Source organism: Urocitellus parryii, chromosome 5 (genome assembly GCF_045843805.1).
Source record: "Urocitellus parryii isolate mUroPar1 chromosome 5, mUroPar1.hap1, whole genome shotgun sequence".
NCBI lineage: Eukaryota > Metazoa > Chordata > Mammalia > Rodentia > Sciuridae > Urocitellus > Urocitellus parryii.
In genome coordinates this window covers 72,797,628-72,818,493 of record NC_135535.1, presented here as the reverse complement: position 1 = coordinate 72,818,493, position 20,866 = coordinate 72,797,628, and the positions used below count along the sequence as shown (strand labels likewise).

The 20,866-nt window shown below is 34.2% G+C and overlaps 1 protein-coding gene across 11 annotated transcripts in view; it reads left to right on the top strand.

Moving 5' to 3' along the window:
* Pphln1 (periphilin 1) overlaps positions 1-20,866 on the top strand; it is a 103,002-nt gene that overhangs the window by 25,593 nt on the left and 56,543 nt on the right. For 8 of the 11 annotated variants that reach the window (XM_026401411.2, XM_026401408.2, XM_077798500.1 and 5 more), the window contains 2 exons: positions 7,150-7,314; positions 9,956-10,017. In XM_026401411.2, the coding sequence (XP_026257196.1) occupies positions 7,150-7,314; positions 9,956-10,017 (227 nt within the window). Of the gene's footprint in view, positions 1-1,318; positions 1,359-7,149; positions 7,315-9,955; positions 10,018-20,866 lie in introns of all 11 variants that reach the window. The other 3 variants (XM_077798498.1, XM_077798499.1, XM_026401414.2) reach the window with 2 other exon arrangements.

Here is a 20,866-nt window from a genome sequence, read left to right as displayed (position 1 = left end):
GACAGCGGAATGCATTACAATTCTTATTACACATTAGAGCACAATTTTTCATATTTATGATAGTATACCTAGTATATTCACACCAACTCATGTCTTCATTTCTGTACTTTGGATAATAATGATCATCATAATTCTACCATCGTTAGTAACTCCATACCCCTTCCCTTCCCTTCCCCTTCAACTCCTCTGCCCTATCTAGAGTTGGTCTATTCCTCCCATGCTCCCACTCCCTGTCCCACTATGAATCAGCCTCCTTATATCAAAGAAAACATTCAGCATTTGGTTTTTTGGGGATTAGCTTAACTTCACTTAGCATTATCTTCTCTAACTTCATCCATCTACGTGTAAATGCCATGATTTTATTCTCTTTTATTTCTGAGTAATAGTCCATTGTATATATATGCCACTTTTTTTTTTTTATCCATTCATCTATTGAAGGGCTTCTGGGTTGGTTCCACAGTATTAGCTATTGAGAATTGTGCTGCTATAAGTTATTTTAGAGGTGGGATCCAAGTCTAAACATGAAATTAATTTGTGCTTCATATGTACTTTATACACATACCTGAAATTGATTTTATATGTTTATTTTATTTTGACTGTGATCTGTCCCATGAAGTTAGGTGTGAAATCTAGTTGTAGAGTCATGTTAGGCACCCCAAATTTTCAGATTTTGGAACACATCAGACTTTGGATTTTTGGATTAGGGATAGTTAACCTGTGTAATGATATTTATGAAATTTATTTTTAAAATTAATTGAATATTTCTGCAACTCTTATAATGACATTATTTTTCCTAGAGAGTTTAGCCAACCAAAAATACATTTTTTTAGTGAATTAAGAACATGATTTTGTTAATATCTGAAGCTTTGTGGAGAATATATATATGTGCATAACAATTTCAAATATTCCTAAATGTAATTGTACTCAAAGTATAATCGAGAAACCTTTCTTTTGTTCAACTTGAAATCAAGTTTACTTAATTTAGTAATTTTAATTGTATGCATATATTAAAACATTGTTTACAGTGTGTTAATATTCAAATACTTGTTTCCTATAACAAGTATTATTTTTCTTTTTTCCTGAAACACTTTTATTCTAGACCTTCATGTGCATATTTTAATTACTGTTCTTTTTATACCTTTATTTATTTATTTATTTTTAGTTGTTAATGGACTTTTATCTTACTTATTTATATGTGGTGCTGAGATTCGGACCCAGTGCCTCACACATGCTAGGCAAGGGCTCTACCACTGAGCTACAACCTCAGCCCTTTTTTATTCCTTTTTAAAATTGTCTTATTTCTATTTATTTTTTGTAGTGCTGGGGGTCAAACCCAGGATCTTGCACATGCTAGACAAGTAAGTTATACCCCCCAGTTCAATGGTTTATTAAATAGTGTTCATATAAATTTACCCATGTTAAGTATAACATTTCCCAGTATTTTCTTTTGAAAGTTTTTAAACATACAGCAAAATTTTGAAAGAATTTTATAATGAACAACCATATATTTACCACTTATATCCAACCATTTACATTTACTGAACTTGCTTTATTATATATATATTTATTAAATATATATATTATATATATTTATTATATATATCTTATTTATTATATATATACCTATTCTTCCTACAAATCTATCTAAGCTTTTGGTGCATTTCAAAGTAAATTGTGGATCACAATATACCCCCTAAAACATGTTATTAGAGAGCACTATTTTATTAGTTTAAGTTGGGAAATTACATACATGAAATGCAAAATCTTAAGTGTTCACTTGCTGAGTTTTAATTTAATGATATTTCCTTGTGTAGAGCTACTCTAGGGGCTGTTTTAATTTTGGCTAACAGAATTGCAAGAACTTAACTTTCTTTTTGTTGTCACTATCTTTAGAAGAGAAATTATATATTCTTGGTCACATTCTATAATAATATGTCTTAGCTTTTGGGGAGCAGTACCTATTGATTGATTATAAAACCTAATTATGGGGGCTGGGATTGTAGCTCAGCGATAGAGTGCTCGCCTAACATGGGCGGGACCCGGGTTCGATTCTCAGCACCACATAAAAATAAAGGCATTGTGCTGTGTCCATCTACACCTAAAAAATAAATATTTTTTTTTTTAAAAAGAAAAGGTATTGTATTGGGTCTCCTAAAAAAAAAAAAATTAAAAGAAACCTAATTATGTAACTAAAAACTAACATGAATGTGACAGAAAAATATTGCTGGTCTTAACATCCCTACTGGGTTTTACTATTCTCACCAATGCTGTCAAAATCAGAAAAATCTACTTAGTATACTAATATAAAATAAGAATAAAATAAAAATAAGGCAAGAAGAAACAGATTGGACTGCTTCAGACTAGCTATCTTAGTGCCCAAAATGTAAGTTACTAATGCTCTGAACCTAATTTTAAAATTTTATAACCTCCAAAAGAATCAGTGAGTGCTGTGATAAAAATACATGTCATAAAATATGACCTCAAAACCTCAAAGCTTTTGAAAGGAAAAGTCTTCCAGCCTGTGTAATAGTTTTGAGTTACATATGGTTTTGTATGGTATTTTTCTTATAATAAAGCATGTGATGACAAAAGAAAAATAAAATTTAGATAGCAAAATAGAATGTATGTTATGTATGAACTTATGAACTGCTTACTTTGTGACAACTACTTTTGTAGGTGCTTTATTCAATGAGTAAGACCAGCAAGGTTCTGTAAGCTATGTTGATGTTGTAAGTTGATTATAATAGGAAGTAAAACCACTAATTATTTAGATGTGCCATCATACTTACTTTGCTAGTGCACTAGTGTAAGAGTCATTTTTTTTTACTTTAAAAAATTTTTTTATGTAGTTGTAGATGTACATAATGCCTTTGTTTATTTTTATGTGGTGCTAAGGATCAACCCAGTGTCTTACACATGATAGACAAGTGCTCTGCCATTGAGCTACAACCTCTGTCCTATTTTTGACTTTTTATAAGGAAAAAAATTATATAAAAATTACAATATAATCATCTCCCAAAGGATATATAATCCAAGCAGCAATTATCTACTCCTTGCAAATTGTGTTTTTTCTGTGTCTCTGCCATTTACTTCTTTCCCAGATTTTGAAGTAAATCAATGATTCATTTTTCAAATGTAAATAAATATTTCACTATGTGTCTAATGGATAAGGATATTTAAGGGAGGGGGTTTATATATTAACATTTTTATATTTTATTTTTGTAGAACTGGGCAAAGAAAAAATCAGGTGTGTGTCTATTAAACTCTGGGCCTTAGGCATGCTAAGCATATGCTCTGCCATTTAGAGAATATATTCATAGTCTCAAGAAATGTTTTGAAAGAACTGAGGTTTTCCACAAAACTTGTACTCAGTTAATTATGAGATTTAACATGTGGAAAGTTTGGCATTGATTCATACAGTGAATCAAATAAAAATCACCCACTTGCAGCCTTTACTTTCTAAAAATGAAAGTGTTTCTCATAACAGGTAGTTATATTAACTGGAATGTATAGTAAATTAAAATACAATTTGTTACTTTTTAACAAAACATGTATACCATTTCAGATTTCTAAATTGGTAAATTAATTTGGTATGTTTTATTCTGACCAAATTTTCATGAGCATAAACTGAAAAATTATTCCATAAACCTTACAGGGCCTAGTGATGATAGTTGTCTCACCCCAAACAGTGACAAATGTGAAAATAGAAATTTCATGCAAGTTTAATTGTTCAAAAAAATATTTAAGCTTATGTACTAGTGTTTTTCTTTCTGTATTGTGCCAGAGTTGACAAATGATTGAGTAAAATAGACTTAAAAAAAAAATTAGCAACATATACTTTTTACTTTTGGTCTGCCTGATGGATCACACCTTTCTTACTAACTTGGAGAAATAAATCCATTAAGTTCTATGAATATTTTTGGAAATTCTAGTAATGCCCACTGAAAATTATAATTTTTAAATGAATAGGAATATTCAGTCATTAATACGTAGATATGCATTCATATGATAATATACAAATATTTTCCATAATGAACAGAGCAATAACAGTTGCTTTCATTGAGTAAACTAAGATTTTTATATGCAAACATGACATTTGAAATATCTGCTTATGAAATAGTAGAAATGTTTCAACTCCATTGAGTTTATTTTTTTTTAAATTTTTTTTAGTTGTAGATGGACTCAATACCTTTATTTATTTTTATTTTTATGTGGTACTGAAGATCAAACCTGGTGCCTCCTGGAATCTGAAAATACGACCCTGCTTTGTTACAGACTCCTACAGTTGTCTTCATTTCCTTAATTCTTTTCATATAGAAAGGGAGTTTTCTTTAAGATTAGTTGTCTAAAGAGCAGAAATAGCACAATGTACTTACTATTTAAACATTTTCTCAAAACATAAAGGAAATGCTCATTTGATATTCATTGGCAGATTGCAAGTTAATAGGATTTTTCTCTTTTGCTGAGTTTATGAAGGCTGGCCTTCATCCTCCTGTTTCAACCTGGAATTACAGGCATGCAGTGCTGATACTGAGGCGAAAAGACAGGTTGTCAGCGTAGATAGTAAATGATCACATGAATGATTTTATTAGGTGGTAAAGCAATTTTTAAAATATATAAATGTGATATGAGTTTTAACTACTTTGAAAGTTTTATCATGTAAAACTTACAATCTTGAAGTAACTTTCTGGTAACTGGGGCAGTTGAACAAAGCAACATATTGCTTTGTAAAGAAAGAAGCTAACTCTATTCATGAAAGTCTTTTGAAGCATATATAAACATTTTAGAATATTGTAGAATTTAATTTTTATGATTCTTTGGAATTGGAAAAATTAGTTATTCTAATTCTGTTTTTGTTTTGTTTTGTTTTGTAGTAGTGGGGACTGAACACAGGGCCTTGTGCATGCTCTACCAATGAGATACATCCCCAGCCCTATTTTAATTTTATGAATAGCAACTTTTGAATTAGAAATGCTTACTATGTGGCAGAATGCATGTAGCCCTGGGTTCAATTACCAGCAACATCAAAGGGGGGAAAGGAGAGAGAGGGGGTGAAAAGGGAGAGAAAGATGTTTGTTTTAAATTGTAATTTTGTTAATTTTGGCTTAAAGATATTTGTATTTTTGCAGGGCTGGGAATTGGACCCAAGGTTTTACATATGCTAGGCAACTGCGGTACTACTTAACTACTCCCTGCACTGCCCCCCACCCTTCCCATCCCCCGCCCTTTTTATTTTGAGACAGGATCTAAATTGCCCAGGCTGGCCTTCATCCTCCTGTCTCAACCTGGAATTAAAGGCATGAAGTGCTGATACTGAGGCAAAAGACAGGTGGTCAGCATAGATAGTAAATGATCCAGTTAGAAAGTGGAGTACTAATTGGCTGATTATAAAAGAAAAGGAAATGGGTAGTTAACATCTGCGGGGAGGGTGGGTGGGGGGGGTGAGAATCACTCCTCCCAACACAAGGAGTTGCTAATGAATACCAATTGGCAGGTGGGAAGGGAGTGGGAACCTGGGGTATAAAACTTGCTTTCTATTTTCTGTGCTTGCCTTGGGGGGGGGGGGCGGTGAGGGGGATTGGGGGGGGGCAAAGGACCAGATCCTGATTTCCAAGACTCCTATCACTGCCATGTCCATCGAGCCAAATTATTTTTTTGAAACACCATATTTTCTTAGATTTAATTGCAATATCTGTATAAGGTAGTTTGTGGAAAAAAGTATGAATATAACTTGTGTATCATATTTTATTTAAAAAGAATATATCTTAAAGTTTGTGTGTTGGGGGGGGGGGAGAAACAAACACACACACACACAGAGCATTAAAAAAACAAAAACAACCACTGAGCTACATCCCTAGCCCTTATCTTATACTTCAATAATCTAATGCACTAAAGAAGGAAACCAGTTTATATGTCCATGGAAAAATTATTTTGATTTTTTGTAGCTTTCAAATAGATATGAACTATTGATTTAATTTTTTCCTTTTTCCTTGTAATTGACAAATTTCTTAATCATTTGAATGTTATATAATAATTTAATAACAATTCAATAATTATTTTTTCTAATGCTAAGAAGTAATATAAGGAAGCACTTTAAGGAATTGAAGTTTTTTTTTCTTAAATGTACATCTGCAAAGGTAGTAATCAGTGTAACAAACATTTTTGAGCAGTTAGTGTGTGTTAGATACTGTGCTGACCACTTTTCATTCAGTTTCTCATTTTTATATTTATTTTTTAGTTTTAGGTGGACACAATGTCTTTATTTTTTAATTTTATATGGTTTTGAGGATCGAACCCAGTGCCCAGTTCATGCCAGGCAAGTGCGCTATTGCTTGAGCCACATCCCCAGCCCCAGATCTTTATATTTTATAAGGCTTTTTTTTTTTTGAATCACAAAATCACCAAGCTTTCAAATTTCTTGCCCATGTACCATCCATGTCCTAGATCAGATCACAGATACATGTGTCAGCTCTCTGCTTCTAATTGTTATTTCACATCAGCTACCAACCTAAGACAATGTTCTCCCTCTGTCAGATTCCCCAAGTCCAACACTCCCCCCCTACTCAGTTGCTAAAATGTTAAAACATCAAGAATAAAACTAGTTCAGATTTTGTGTTAGCTTTTATTTTGCTTCCAAACTTGTGAAGGCAATGGCTTGCCCCTCTTTATTGCTGCTGGAAAAATAACAAAATGCTTCCTTCCTTGTAATCTTTTTAACTCATTATCATCTCCTTGTTTGCTGTTGCTTATGTGTCAAAATCTTGCGTTTTTTTCTAAGTAGACTAGTTCAAGCAAGTAGATAAAATGTGTGTGCTGCCATGTTTTATTTCTAAATTTCTTAGGAAATTAAGGCTAGAGCTAACATTTTTACTGTCTGAAGTTTATTTTTTATTAAAATGATAATTTTTTTCTTATGATTGATTTTTCCCATTGTTGCACGTTATTTTGAAAACTTGGCTTTGTTGAACAGTCTTATTTTCTTTAATTCATGTGAAGACTTTACTATTTATTCATGTTTCATTAATGCATTTTTGTTTATACATTTAGCCTATTTGATAGAGGATAAAAATTCCTATGCTTTTAAAAAACAGTTCCAAAACCAAGTAGAGAAATTAGTGATTTTTATATATTTCTTTTTGTCTGTTTTAGGATGGCTACCATAGAGTAGTTAATATTGTGCCAAAGAAACCACCACTGCTAGACAGACCTGGTGAAGGAAGCTACAGTAGATATTACAGTCATGTTGATTACCGAGAATATGACGAGGGCCGCAGTTTTTCTCATGATCGAAGAAGTGGTCCACCTCACAGAGGAGTATGTAAATTTCCCCCATGTACTAATTGTTATTTCTTATAAGTTAAAATTCATGTAATAAAAGTTTATGTGACAGCCATGAAAGCAGTTGATTAACACTTCCTGCTGATGCTCTGTTGAATTTTGCTGAAGCTGTCAAATGGGAACTAGTAGTCAAGAATCTTGGGGTGTTGGACAGGGTGGGTAAAAATGCTCTGGATAGCTCTAAATGACATTCATTCCAAGTAGCCTGCTTTTTAATCCCCTTACTTGGCAGGGATTTGTAGAACCATATAAAGATAATCTGTTGCCTGGGTGCTTAAGTGATAAGCAGGTGGTTACCATGTCTTACTGGATGAACCTACTTGAAATTACTTTTATTATTTTCATCATGATGAAATGCTATGGGTGAAGTGGGTTAAGGTTGTTGATAGTCTCATTTTTGTTACAGTTCTTAAAGGCTATTTACTAATTCAAATTAGAAAGCACTTAAAACATTGTTTCATATAGTAAACACTTTAAAATGTTAGCTGCTATTATTACTACCACAATTATAATTTATTTCTCTTGATCTAGAAGTGTGTATTAAGGTTACAATAATTTGTTATTAACTTGATTGAAACTGTTCTTTGATGCAATTCCTCTGTTCTAGCCTGCATACTTAAAGTATTCCTCTTCCAGACTGTTTTCCTACCTTTTATTTTTTCCCCTTCTGTACTGTATATAATATGGTAATTAATTGAAATATTGAAACATTGTTTGTAGTAAAATTTGACCTCATATTGGCCATTGGATTATTTTCCATACTTTACACTTGAAGGAATGGAGGTAAGGCAATTTACAGAGGATAGTTATCTTATGAGAGCACAGTTCTCTATTACATAATACTGATTTTTGACAATTCTAAAGTGGTAACAACACTATTCAGTATTTTCTTGTTTTCCTAAAGTTTGAGGTGTGTTATAGATTCTTTCTTGTCTTAGAATTGGTTTTTATTTTGTTTAGCTTTTAAATGTCATGCCATTCCTTTAGGAAGGGGATGGTATGTGTTGAAAAGTAAATACTATGTATTATCTCTCTTTTAGTAATACTGGAATTTGCCATCAGAGTCATTCTTCAGTTATTCTCATGGAGAAACAGTTTGTCCTGTAGTATAAAAATGTGTTTTCACAAGCTGGGTATGGTATCATTTGCTCTCAGTCTCTATTTGTGAGAATGAGGCAGGAGGATAGCCTGGGCAACATAGCAAGACCCTGTTTCAAAGAAAGAAAAAAGTTATCCCTTTTATCAAAACTTTGTGTGACCATTAAGTGTAGAGGGAGTTTTGTATTTATTGGACTTGTGTTTTAAACCTCAGGAACATGATTTTGCCCAAAAACTTGTAGCATAATGTTGCTTCAATAGTAGTTCTTTTGTTTTATATTCTTATAAATCATATTTGTTGTCATGCTTTATATTACATTTTTTTAATTTAAATTTTATTCAAACAAACAATAAGTACATTTTGATCCTAGGATTCTCCTGATACTAATTCTTATTTGGAGTTGATTTATATAAATTAAATTGCTTACTTGATCCAATATTTTATGATAGCTGTGAAGTTTTGTTTTTATTTAATGTTGAGAAGGAAAATGATAGGTACATTTTACTTATGGAAGAATAAGGAATATAATGTTAAAGAGGAAGATGAAGATATTACATGTTATATTCTATGTTTCACTCTAAAGTAATTGGATATGAATTACTATTTGGCTTCTTTCTATATACCTATGTAGTTATGTCTTAAAGGACAAATATGGTTCATTTGTTTTAATTTAGTGCCACATATTAGTCTAATGTAGTTTTGACAATTTCTTTTTTTTTTTTAAAGAGAGAGTGAGAGAGGGGAGAGAGAGAGAGAGAGAATTTTTAATATTTATTTTTTAGTTCTTGGCGGACACAACATCTTTGTTGGTATGTGGTGCTGAGGATCGAACCCGGGCCGCACGCATGCCAGGCGAGCTCGCTACCACTTGAGCCACATCCCCAGCCCCGACAATTTCTTATTATATTGTTTCTAATTGTAGTTTTTTGATGAGGCATAAGATGAAAAATGAAAATTTGAGCATGAAAAGTTGAAAAAGTAGTAAGCTTAGGCTGGGATATAGTTCAGTGGTAGAGTACTTGCCTAGCATGCATGTGGCCCTGTGTTTGAGCCACCTGCTCACGCCCCCCCCCCCCCAAAAAAAAAAAGTAGCAAGTTTTTCATTGAGCTTGAATCTGAAAATTGATGAGAAAACTTAGAAAATGAGAAGTGTATGCATCAAAATTTATACCTGGTCCTCAGAAGCCATTGACTATTATCATATGGTATGTGTGTTTTTGACAATAAGCCTATGTGGATCTGTCAAGGAAATAGTGTAATTTTTTTAAAAAGATAAATGGAACCACAGGTTCTTGGTCAGTTTATTTTTAGTTGTTGAAGTGGATAACGTGCTGTATCTTTTTTATTTTTAATTTTCTTTTCTTTTTTATGCCTTTAAAGCTTTAGGAAGATTTAGAAAAGTGTTTTTGTCTTCATAGTGTTTTGGCCTTAGAGGTTAATTTCCGTAATACTGTTAGACATATTGAACATGATCAAAATAATATAACAAGTGTCCAAGTAACTTTTTTTATGTTACAGGATGAATCTGGCTATAGATGGACAAGAGATGATCATTCTGCAAACCGACAGCCTGACTACAGGTAAAAAGATAGAAATAATAACATAAGTACTTTGACTTTTAGATTTGTGCTGTAGAAATCTAATTTTAAGGCACATAGATGAAGTATTTCATTAGGATTTAAAATTTTGAAAGCAACAAGCATTATATTTTTTTTGTGACTAATGTGACCCATAACTAATGTTCTATATCTATTGGCATTTTGTAATTGATAATAAAGATATGATTAGAATATATGAGTTATTAATGTATTCTTGCAAGTTGTTAAATTATTCTTAGAGTGTGGTATGGATTATGAAGTTTCAGTTTGCTTAATTAAAAATTAAGCATTTTTTTTGGAAGTATCCTGAAAATACTTGAATCCTTGCAAAGTGTCTTCTATTTTTTATAATTTTTTTATGGGTACCTATTAATTATAGAGAATAGTGAGTTTCTTTATGGCATATTCATATTGCATAAAACACAATTTGATCAATATTATTCCTTAATACCTCCTGTTACTCTTTTCCTCCTCCCGCCCCGGCCTTCTTTCTCTATCTTAATGTTTCCCTTCTACAAAGTATCACCTATTATTAAGTGTTCTCTCTATTGCTTTATTTTTTATTTAAAAAAATTTTTTAGGTTGTATTTGGACACAATACCTTTATTTTATTTATTTATTTTTATGTGGTGCTGAGGATAGAACCCAGGGCCTTGCACATGCTAGGTGAACACTCTATTGCTGAGCCACAATCCCAGCTCTTCAGTTGCTTTATTTTGATCAATAAAATTCTGATGGGAAAACACATTTTTCTCAGTCATTTTTAGTTTGGGTTACTTATAGAGGGCATCTAATAGAACAGTTGGTGTAATAAAAGTGACGGACAGTTTAGCCAGGTTATAATTTGTTTTCTAAATATTTTACAGTAGTTGTAATGAAAGTTGTAAATGGAGTCCTTTATGAACTCTTGGGGAAAAGAACTCCAGTCTCATAGAGTATGGCAAGGAACCAAATGCCACAACTCTACATATGCCAGAAGTAGACAATAAGATTAAGTGGATGAGATTGTTCACAGGACAGCAGCTGGCAGGAGCAATAGCATGGTAGCACTAATTCCTTGATCTCAAATTCCACCTAGCAATGTGATAGGCAGAGAGAGATTCAGTGACCCAAAGAACCCAGGGTCAAGAGCTCAGTACCTTTAGTAGTAAGTAGAAAGCAAGCCAATCCTCCTTTCTCTAGGAATGAGCAGCCATTTGTTAATCTTCCTCTGGCTACCTTGATCTATTTAACCATTTCTATAACCATCTACAGAAATTGCTTACTATCAGTGAGTAGTTAAGTCTTGCAATAGTATACAGGCAAATTTGTGCAGGGACATTCAGATCTCATGGCAGATTCTCTCCTAAGAGAACCATAAACCATATACCCCAAATTGTAAAACTGTAGAAATGTACACAGTTACAGTCAAATAGAACAGCAAAACACTTAAGAAACAACCTAGGTATATTTAGGAGTTTGGGATTTGGCAACAGTGGCATTCCAAGCAAATGTGAAAGAATGAACTTTTCAATAAATAGTGTTCAGACCAATATTTGAGAAAATGTGATTGAAAGTCTGTCAAAATAATATCTAATGTAATTAAGACCTTTATGTGAAAAGTAGATGATAAAAACAAAACTTTTAAAAATTTGGATTAGCTTATAGTTTATTTTTCTTCCCCAAAGAAATGATTCTTAAATTTATTTTAGTTGTATTTTTAGCTTTCTAAATAGTTTCTCTGTTAATCGTATTATTTTTTTAAATATGTATTTTTTAGTTGTAGGTGGACATAATAGCTTTATTTTTATGAGGATTAAACCTAGTGCCTTGCATGAGCCAGATGAGTGCTCTGCCACTGAGCTACAACCCGAGCCCTGTAATCTAATTTTTTCCCATTTTTAAGTGTTCCTTTGTCTATAGAATTTTTTTATTAATGAAATAAAATCATATATGGATCCTTAGTTGCTATAGCCATCTTAACATCTCAGTATATATTTTTCTGTATTTTCTCTATATTCATAAGTACTTAGAATTTCTGGTTATTAATAAATTTGTGTTAGCTGGGCACAGTAGTACATTCTTGTGTAAGCCCAGTTACTCAGGATGCTGAGGCAGGTGCATTGCAAATCAAGGCCAACCTGGAAGACTTGGGCCCGACCTTTTCTCAAATAAAATTGAAATATGTAAGATGAGTTGTGGCTCAGTGGTAGGGTGCCTGTGGGTTCAATCCCCAGTACCAACAACAAAAAAGATCATGTTAGGGATTATGTTATACATACTTTTCTCTACATTACTTTTGCATTTAGTACTTGTAGAAATCCCTTCAAGGTATTTGATTTAACTTTAATTCTTTTTAGTGATTAAGTAATAGTCCGTAGTGAGACTATGCTAAATAATTTGGCTAGTCACTCTATTTACAGTACAAAATGTTGCTGCAACAAATCCTAATACATGATATCTTTATGAAACAATAGTTTAGTTTTTATGAGATTGATAGCCAAAGCAGAATTTCTAAAGATGTCAGAAGACATCTTTATTATAAATTTTGATAGATGTCATATGAGTTTGCCTTCTAAAAAAGACTGTACCTTCCTCCTACCCCTTTTTTGAAATCTAACATTTAACTTGGGTAATTATTTTTCTTTCTTATTTATTAATATAAGTAGGGCTTTGAAAATTCCCTTTAAGCCAGCTGCTAAGACTGTATCCTATGATTCTGACACATAGTAATTTATTTTGGTTCTGACATGTGTATTCTCCCCATCCCTCTTGAGGTTGATTGAATCCCAGGGCTTCACACAAGTACTTAGAGTTTCTGGTTATTAATAAACACATGCTAGGCAAGTATTTAACTAGTGACCTATATCCCAGCCCTTTTTATTTTATTTTATTATTTTTAATTTTGAAACAGGGTCTCAGTAAGTTGTTGAGGCTGGCCTTGAACTTGCAATCCTCTTGCGTTAGCTTCCCGAATTGCTGGGATTACAGATGCACACCAACACACTCAATTTGTTATTTTACTTTTAAAATCCATTGATTATTAATAGTTCATTAGTGATCAGTTTTCTTAACTATACCAGGGGCATTAAAACCAGGTACAGCCTCTGTCTTCAGGGTATAGCATTCATACTATATGATATGTTTAGTCATTTGTTAAATATTTCTTTGAATATTATATGTCAAATGCTCTTCTATCCCCTGGGAATAAGAAGGTTGTACCTTCACGTTGACTACATCTTAGTAAATTATGGATAGTAAGCAAATAATTAAATAGTTGTTATGAAGAAAAGTAAAGCAAGGGATGGCATAGAGAGTGCTTGACTACCCACACCTTCCTATACTTCCACTGTGTCCAGTTGTCTTCAGTAATGTCTTGGGTTTTGTTTTGTCACAGAAGCTACAGCTATTACTGTCTGACATATATCTGGCTGTTTGTAAGCTATTCTTTCTTAGGTGGACTCATGAAAAATTTCCTACCTAAAAGACATTGTGAATAGGAAACAGCTGTTGTTTTAGGGGAAAAAAAATTGCATTATAAACCCTGCAAAGACAACAGTTGGGTATATTGGTAGTGTTCTCAGCGTTTAGAAAAGCCATAATAATCAGTAGTTTGGTTTTGTGTCAGTGGAGTGTACACAGCAGTTATTTTTATTGTGGGGAGAAAAGATGAGAACAATTTTAAAGTTTACAGAAAAGTTGCAGGAACAATTCAAAGGGCTTCTGTAATTAGTGACTACATGAATGTTTTTAGCAATGCTCCCCATAATCTGTCCTATGGAAAAAAGATCTAATCTGGGTTTGTAGATCACATTTTGTAGACTTCTTCAGTCTGGAACACTCTTTCCTTGACTTTTATGACTTCTTGGTTTTGGTAAGATAAATACTGGGTAGATTTTTAGAAAAATTATTTTTATAGAGTGTTCCTCAGTTAAGTTAGTCTGATGTTTGTTTATGATTAGATCCATGTATGTTTTCATTGGAACAGTCTCTTAAGTGATACTGTGTTCTTTAATTGCTTATTGTTAGGCTATTCATGTTGTTGATTTGTCCTCTTTTTGCTGTTGTTGACTTTTACCACTTGATTAAGATGAAGTCTTTAAAGTTTTTTCACTATGAAGTAACTCTCCCCTCTGAAATTAGTGGAGATACTTTGAAACTGTGTGATTATACCATTCCTCATTCTATTTCCACCTACTAGTTTTAGCAGCCAGCAGTGGGTTTTTTGCCTGAATTAATTATTAACATTGTTATGGATGTGTTTGTGTTCCCCGAAGTTCATATGTTGAAATTCTTACCCCTGTTGTGATGTTATTAGGAGGCCGGGACTTTTAGGAGGTGTTTCAATGGAAGAACCCTCATCGGTAGGATTAGGGCCTTTAATAGGAGACACAAAAACTTGCTCACATTCTCTCTATTCTCCATGATATTGAGGACTCGCAAGAGGAGATGGTCACCTTCAAACCAGGAAGAAAGCCCTCACCAGACACCAGATCTATTGGTGTCTTGATCTTAGATTTTCCAGCCTCCAAAACTGTGAGAAATAGTTTGTTATCAATCCACCTAATGGCTAATTTATATTAGTACCCCAAACCCACTAAGACAAACATGATGGTTTTTGAACTCTCCCCCACTCCCTGCCCCGACCTTGTGGAGGTGGGTGTTGAACCCAGAGTCTCTCTTATGCTAGGCCAGTACTGTTTCACTGAGCTACAGCCCCAGTTTTTAATGTGATTGTTTTGAATGGGTGATTGTGAAATAACTCTGTTCTTTATTAGACTGATATTCTGCTATAAGGAGAATGCCATCTCTGTATCCCACTCCCTTAAACAAATAAAACTTTTTTTATATCAGCATGAACTCTTAGATTCCTATTTTATTCAGTGCTTTATAATTTTCTACTGTTATTATTTTTATGCTCAGATTTCACCTGGGAAAGTTTTTCAGGTTAGCTTCTGTGTTTTTTTTTAAATACATAAAATATGCCTTTTTAAACATTAAGTCTATAGTTCATGGGCATTAATTATATTAACAATGTTGTGCAACCATCACTACTATTTCCAAAACATTTTAGTCACCACAAATAGAAACTCTTTGCTCATTAAGCAGTAATTCTTCATTTATTCCTATCCCTAGTTTCTGGCAACCATCAGTTGACTTTTCTGCCTCTCTGAATTTGCCTTTTCTAGATATTTCATGTAAGTAGGATCATACAAAATCTGTTCTCAGATGCTACTTGGCATTTTTAGCATAATGCCTTCAAGGTTCTTCTATATTGTATCTGTCACAACTTTTTATGGATGAATAATATGGGTGTGTACAGCATTTTGTTTATCCATTCATCTTCTGATGGACATTTGAATTGTTTCAACTTTTGGTTATCGTGAATAATGCTGCAGTGAAAGCTGGTTTAGACATACCAGTTTTGAGTCAATTCTTCAGTTCTCCTATATGTATAGGAATAGACCTAACCGATCCTGTGGTAATTCTGTATTTAGCTTTTTGATGGACTGTCAAGCCATTTTTCTCTGTGGCTATAGCTTTTTTTTAATTCCCATGAGCAGTTATGGAGGTCCCCATTTTTCTTTGTTCTTGTCAACACTTGTTATGTTCCATCCTCCTCTGTTTTTTTCCCTCTAAATAGCTAACTGATAAATAGTGAAGTGTTATCTTATTATGGTTTTGATTTGTGTTTTCCTAATGACTAGTGATGCTTATTGTTTATGTATGTCTTTGGAGAAATGTTTATTCAAGTTCTTTGCCCATTTTTTAATTGAGTTGTCTTTTTGTTTAGGAGTTTTTATTTTGCTTTGTTTAAATTCTGGATACAAAAACCTTATAAAATAATATACTTGCAAATATTTCTTCCATTCTCTAAATTGTCTTTTCCCTTTATTAATGTTCTTTGATGCACAAAATTTTAAAATTTAAAGCCTGATTTATCAATTTTTCTTTTGTTTCTTATGCTTTTGGTGTCATGTCTATGAATGCATTGCCAAACTAAGGCCATCTGCATTGTTTTGACATGCCTACATCATTCTTTGTTCACTTCCTTACTTCTGACAAATTGTCTCAGGTTCTTAGACTTTCTCTGTTTGGGCCCTGAAATCAGCTACTCCTCCAAAGAGCACAGGTTCTCTATAGTAGAGAGTGGTGTTTTGAAGCTAAGATTGGGCATTAGATGTGCAGAAACACACACCCACACACACACACACACACACACACACACACACCCCACACACACAGATACACACAGAGAGAGTGAGCATGCCAGAAATTTGTACATCTGTGTTTGTTTGTTTTGGGTTCTGAAGATTTAACTCAGGGGCTTTACTGCTGAGCTACAACCTTAGCCTCCTACCTCTGGTTTTTTTTTTTTCCCCCTTTTTTGGAGACAGGGTCTCACTAAGTTGCTTAAGGCCCCACTAAGTTGCTGAGGCTGGGCCTTGAACTTGCCATCCTCTTGTCTCAGCTTCCTGAACTGCTGGGATTACAGACTTGTTCCCCTGTGCCCAGCTTGAATTTATTTTTAGTTTTTAACCTGTATTGAAGACCATGAGTTTGTGGCAATCCCCCCACCCCTCACCATATTTTCATGTCTTTTTTTCTGTCAGTGTGAAACCTGGCTCCAGGTTGTTAGTAGAGACAGTTCTCCATGGGTCTCTTTCACTCTTACATATCTTGCCAAGATATGCAAGAGTCTGACTACTCACTTTTCAGGCTAGTTCACAGAGTTGGGTTTGCAGTAAGCAATCTTGAAGGGTAAAGTAAGATCTCCTGCTTTGTTAAAGAGAAGTCCTACTTGTTGATGTTGTGAAAATGGTAGATTCTCCAAGTTCAGTGTTCCTCACTTGAGACCCACACTCATTGCATGTACAGAATCCATTTAGGATAATGCCACATTATCTCTGGGACTTGAGAACAGGGGAACTGTTAATACTTATGTTGTTTGCTGTGCTATGAGTGATAAAGTCCTTTGTTTCTTATGCAGAAATCTTGTGCGTCCTGCTAACATCCATGAAATGGTAACAATCTAATTTATAAGTGTGTAAGTAAGATAAAATCAGATTCAATACCTGACACCTATATGAGCTCTGTATTTGTTCACACCCATGTATGTAGTTTGTCTTCTGATCCCATGGCTCTTCTGGCTGTACAGGGCCACCTTGCTTTAATATCATCTTCCACAGTCCTGTTATTGGTAGTGGAACTTTATAACTTAGCTAATTTCCTCCCTTTTTAAAGATTAAACGTTATGTACTTTATAAGTCTAGGATACATGTATTAATTATTTCTATTCAAATATGTTACAAGTTGGAAGTTTGGAATTCTTAGAAGCAGCTGCATTAAATAACAGCTAACAGAAGTAAGGATAGTATATCAAGATTTCTGGGGCTGGGGATGTGGCTCAAGCGGTAGTGCGCTCGCCTGGCATGCGTGCGGCCCGGGTTCGATCCTCAGCACCACATACCAACAAAGATGTTGTGTCCGCCGAGAACTAAATAAAATAAATATTTAAAAAAATTCTCTCTCTCTCTCTCCCCTCTCTCTCCTCTCTCACTCTCTCTTTCTGTTACCACCCTCTTCCCTGCCTCTGAAAGCTGTCACTCCCTCTAGTTCTGGGGTTTGAACCCTGGGCTCTGCACATCCTCGGCAAGGTATCTACCACTAAGGTATACCCAGCCCTTCTAAACATTTTATTTTGAGACAGAATAAAATTGTAAGTTATCCATACTGGCATTGAACTTGATGCTCTTGCTTTGGACTCCTGAGTAGTTGGTATAACAGGTATATACAACCACACTGGGCTAAGAATTAGCATTTTCATACTGATCATTTATGTACACACCAAGTGTGTCATAACCTGCTCATCTTGGTTCTGTGTTTATATAGTGATATATCCATTTGTTCAAAACACTATGTGAAATCCAGAATATGTTAGGATTTAGTTCATTTTTTATTAGAGGACATGGGCAAAATGTGGAGGAGGAAAACTTTATTTGGAAAACTATTTTATTTGTATGGTTTCAGAGATCCCAGTTCATAGATGGCTGATTCCATTGCTCTGGGCCCAAAGTGAGCCAGCACATTATGGGGAAAGCGCCCAGCAGAGGAATATGGTTGGGAAGCAGAGAGTGAAAAAGAGAGATGAAGGGACTGCAGAAAACAAACAACCCTTCAGGGCATGCCCCTAGAAACCCACCCACCTCTGGCCATGTTCCACCTGCCTACAGTTACCACACAGTCAGTCAATGCAAACTAGGATGGACTGATTAGTTATAGCTCTTACAGTTCAGTCATTTCATCTCCAAACATTTTTGCATTGAGACAGGAGCTTTTGGGGGTACACCTCAAATCCAGACCATAAGGGCAACCCAAATAGATTGTATTTTATTTTGTTTTCAGTGTGTAGGATGACTTTAAAGATGGCACTTGAGATAAAACAAGAAATTATGAATATCTGAACTGAACATAGGGAATGGGATGAAGAAAAATGGTTAAGTTTAATCAATAGTAAAAAGTTAGCAAGATGTGCAAATGAGGAAGAAAGATATATCTGTTTTTTTTTATTTTGTTTACTGTATATATAATAATTCCTTTATCTGAGATTGACAACATAGAAGAAATGATTTCAAAATTGAGGTTGTCTAAAGAGAAGATGGAGTTATATAAAAGCAATAGATTACTAGACAAAGCAATATCAATGAAGAAGCCTGGAAATGGTAGAAAATCAAATTTTTAAAATAGTCTTGGGATAACCAATGTCTAATGAAACTGAGTGTGCAACTATAATGAGTAGAATATCATTTGAGTTTGGTGGTGTAAGGATGGACGAGATAGGGGTAGATTCAATATGGATGGATAACTTGTTAAAAAATGCTTGAGAGAGCCAGGTATAGTGGTGTACACCTGTAGTCCCAGCTACTCAGGAGACTGAAGCAAGAGGATTGCAAATTCAAGGCCAGCATGGGCAACTTAGTTAGGTCTAATCTCAGTAAGTTAAAAAGGGGCTGGGAACATAACTCAGTGAAAGTGCAGAAGGCCCTAGGTTCATTCCCCAGCACTTCAAAAACAAAACAAAACAACAACAACAACAAAAAGCAAAAGAAAAAACTTGAAAAGGAAAGTGGAGAATGTTACTAGCTGGAGAAGAACACTGGCTAAAGAGAAATGTGTTTGCCACCTTTTTAAAAGGTGATCAATGACTTGACCATAGTCATAGTTGGAAGAGAGAAAGAGATTGAGATATAAGGCAGAAATCAGATAACTGATGAGGCACTATCAATGAAGAATCAGGATGAAGACCATAAATTAGTTAACTTTTGACAGGGATAGAAAGGAAAGATAGCATGAGGAATGAGTGGATCTGAAGGTAAATTGACTAAGACCAGAGGGAATCTGGCGAGCAGTTGAGGCAGTTTAGGCCTGGGTCACTCGTTGACAGGGTTTTGGGGAAATAAGATGTGGAATAGTTGCTCCTGTGAACTCACCAGTGATGCATATATATGTAGATACACATATATGTATATATGTATATATGTACATATTATTGAGTTACTGAGTAGAATTAAAGTAGAATTAAAGGCATAGTGAAAGTTAGAGATCATGATTCTGTAGTGGGATTAAATCTGTAGGCTTGTGTATTTTTCTCTCTAGGATGTGGCAATCCACAAATATCAGTGAAGAAATCACAGATTTGGGGATTCATTCAGGCTTTGGGTTGGCTAACATAATGTGTCAGAATTGCAAGAATGGAAAGTTGTTATTTGTGGAGTGATTAGGCTGGAAGCACAATGATTGAGGTTAGGATGAAGAATATGGATTGTTTAAAAAAAAAAAAAAAGAACAGGAAGAAAGAAAAATAAAACACAAAAAAACCCTAAAGGTACCAAGGAGGTGGATGTGGAGTTACAGCAGGAGTGAGAAAAGTGAAGGATGAGACATTGTAGCTAAAATGTGATATTGGATTCTGATGAGGGCCCCCCCACTGGATAATGAATGGAAAGGTTTAGGATTTAAGTGTGTGCTAAAGTGTTGTGAAGAGAGGAGGTGGTCAAGGAATTGTGAATCTACAATATTGCACATAACTTTTGATTAAACCATGTCATGGGTAAGGTATGTGGTAACAGTGGATTATGTAATTGTGCTAACATCTTTAAGGACTGTGAGAAGTTACCAGGAGTTTGGTAATGAGGTACAGTGGATGGCATGAACTTAAATGAGTAGTTTCTTAGACTTTTCACTCCCCTTTTTTAGGAGGTAAAGGATCTAAAATATAATTCTCTACTCCATATTCCTCAGGACCTTGAAGGGGGCGTCAAAAATGTGCACTTACTACTCAAGAGGGATGGAATTTGTATTCAATGCCAGATTTCAGTTAAAGGAGGAAGTTAGAGGTTGATTGAGGAAGAGGCTCAGGAGGTGAAAACTTTTACAAGATCAATTTAAGTTACTACATTGTGTTACTTAAGTATATACGGATACAGTAGTTATAAAGTACTTGCAACATTTGTGGGTAAACAATTAACATGTATTTATCTATGTTGCTAATGTAGTGAAAATAATGTTGCATACTTGTAGTAGCAAAAAAATAAATAAATGCTAGATTAGAGCTGCTGTAGCTATCTGCTAATTGGGTATGTAAGCCCAGCAAGGCCTGCTTCAGAAATCTAGATTTGTAAAATGTTAAATCTCAACTTCTTTCATTGAAAATAGTTTGCAATCTCTGGGGTAAGGTAACAGTGTGAGACTTTGGAATGAAAAATCTATAATACAATAGTAGCTTGCCTCATATAATGGTTCTCAGTGCTGGCTATACTCTGAATTATGCAGGAATCATTTTTAAAAATGC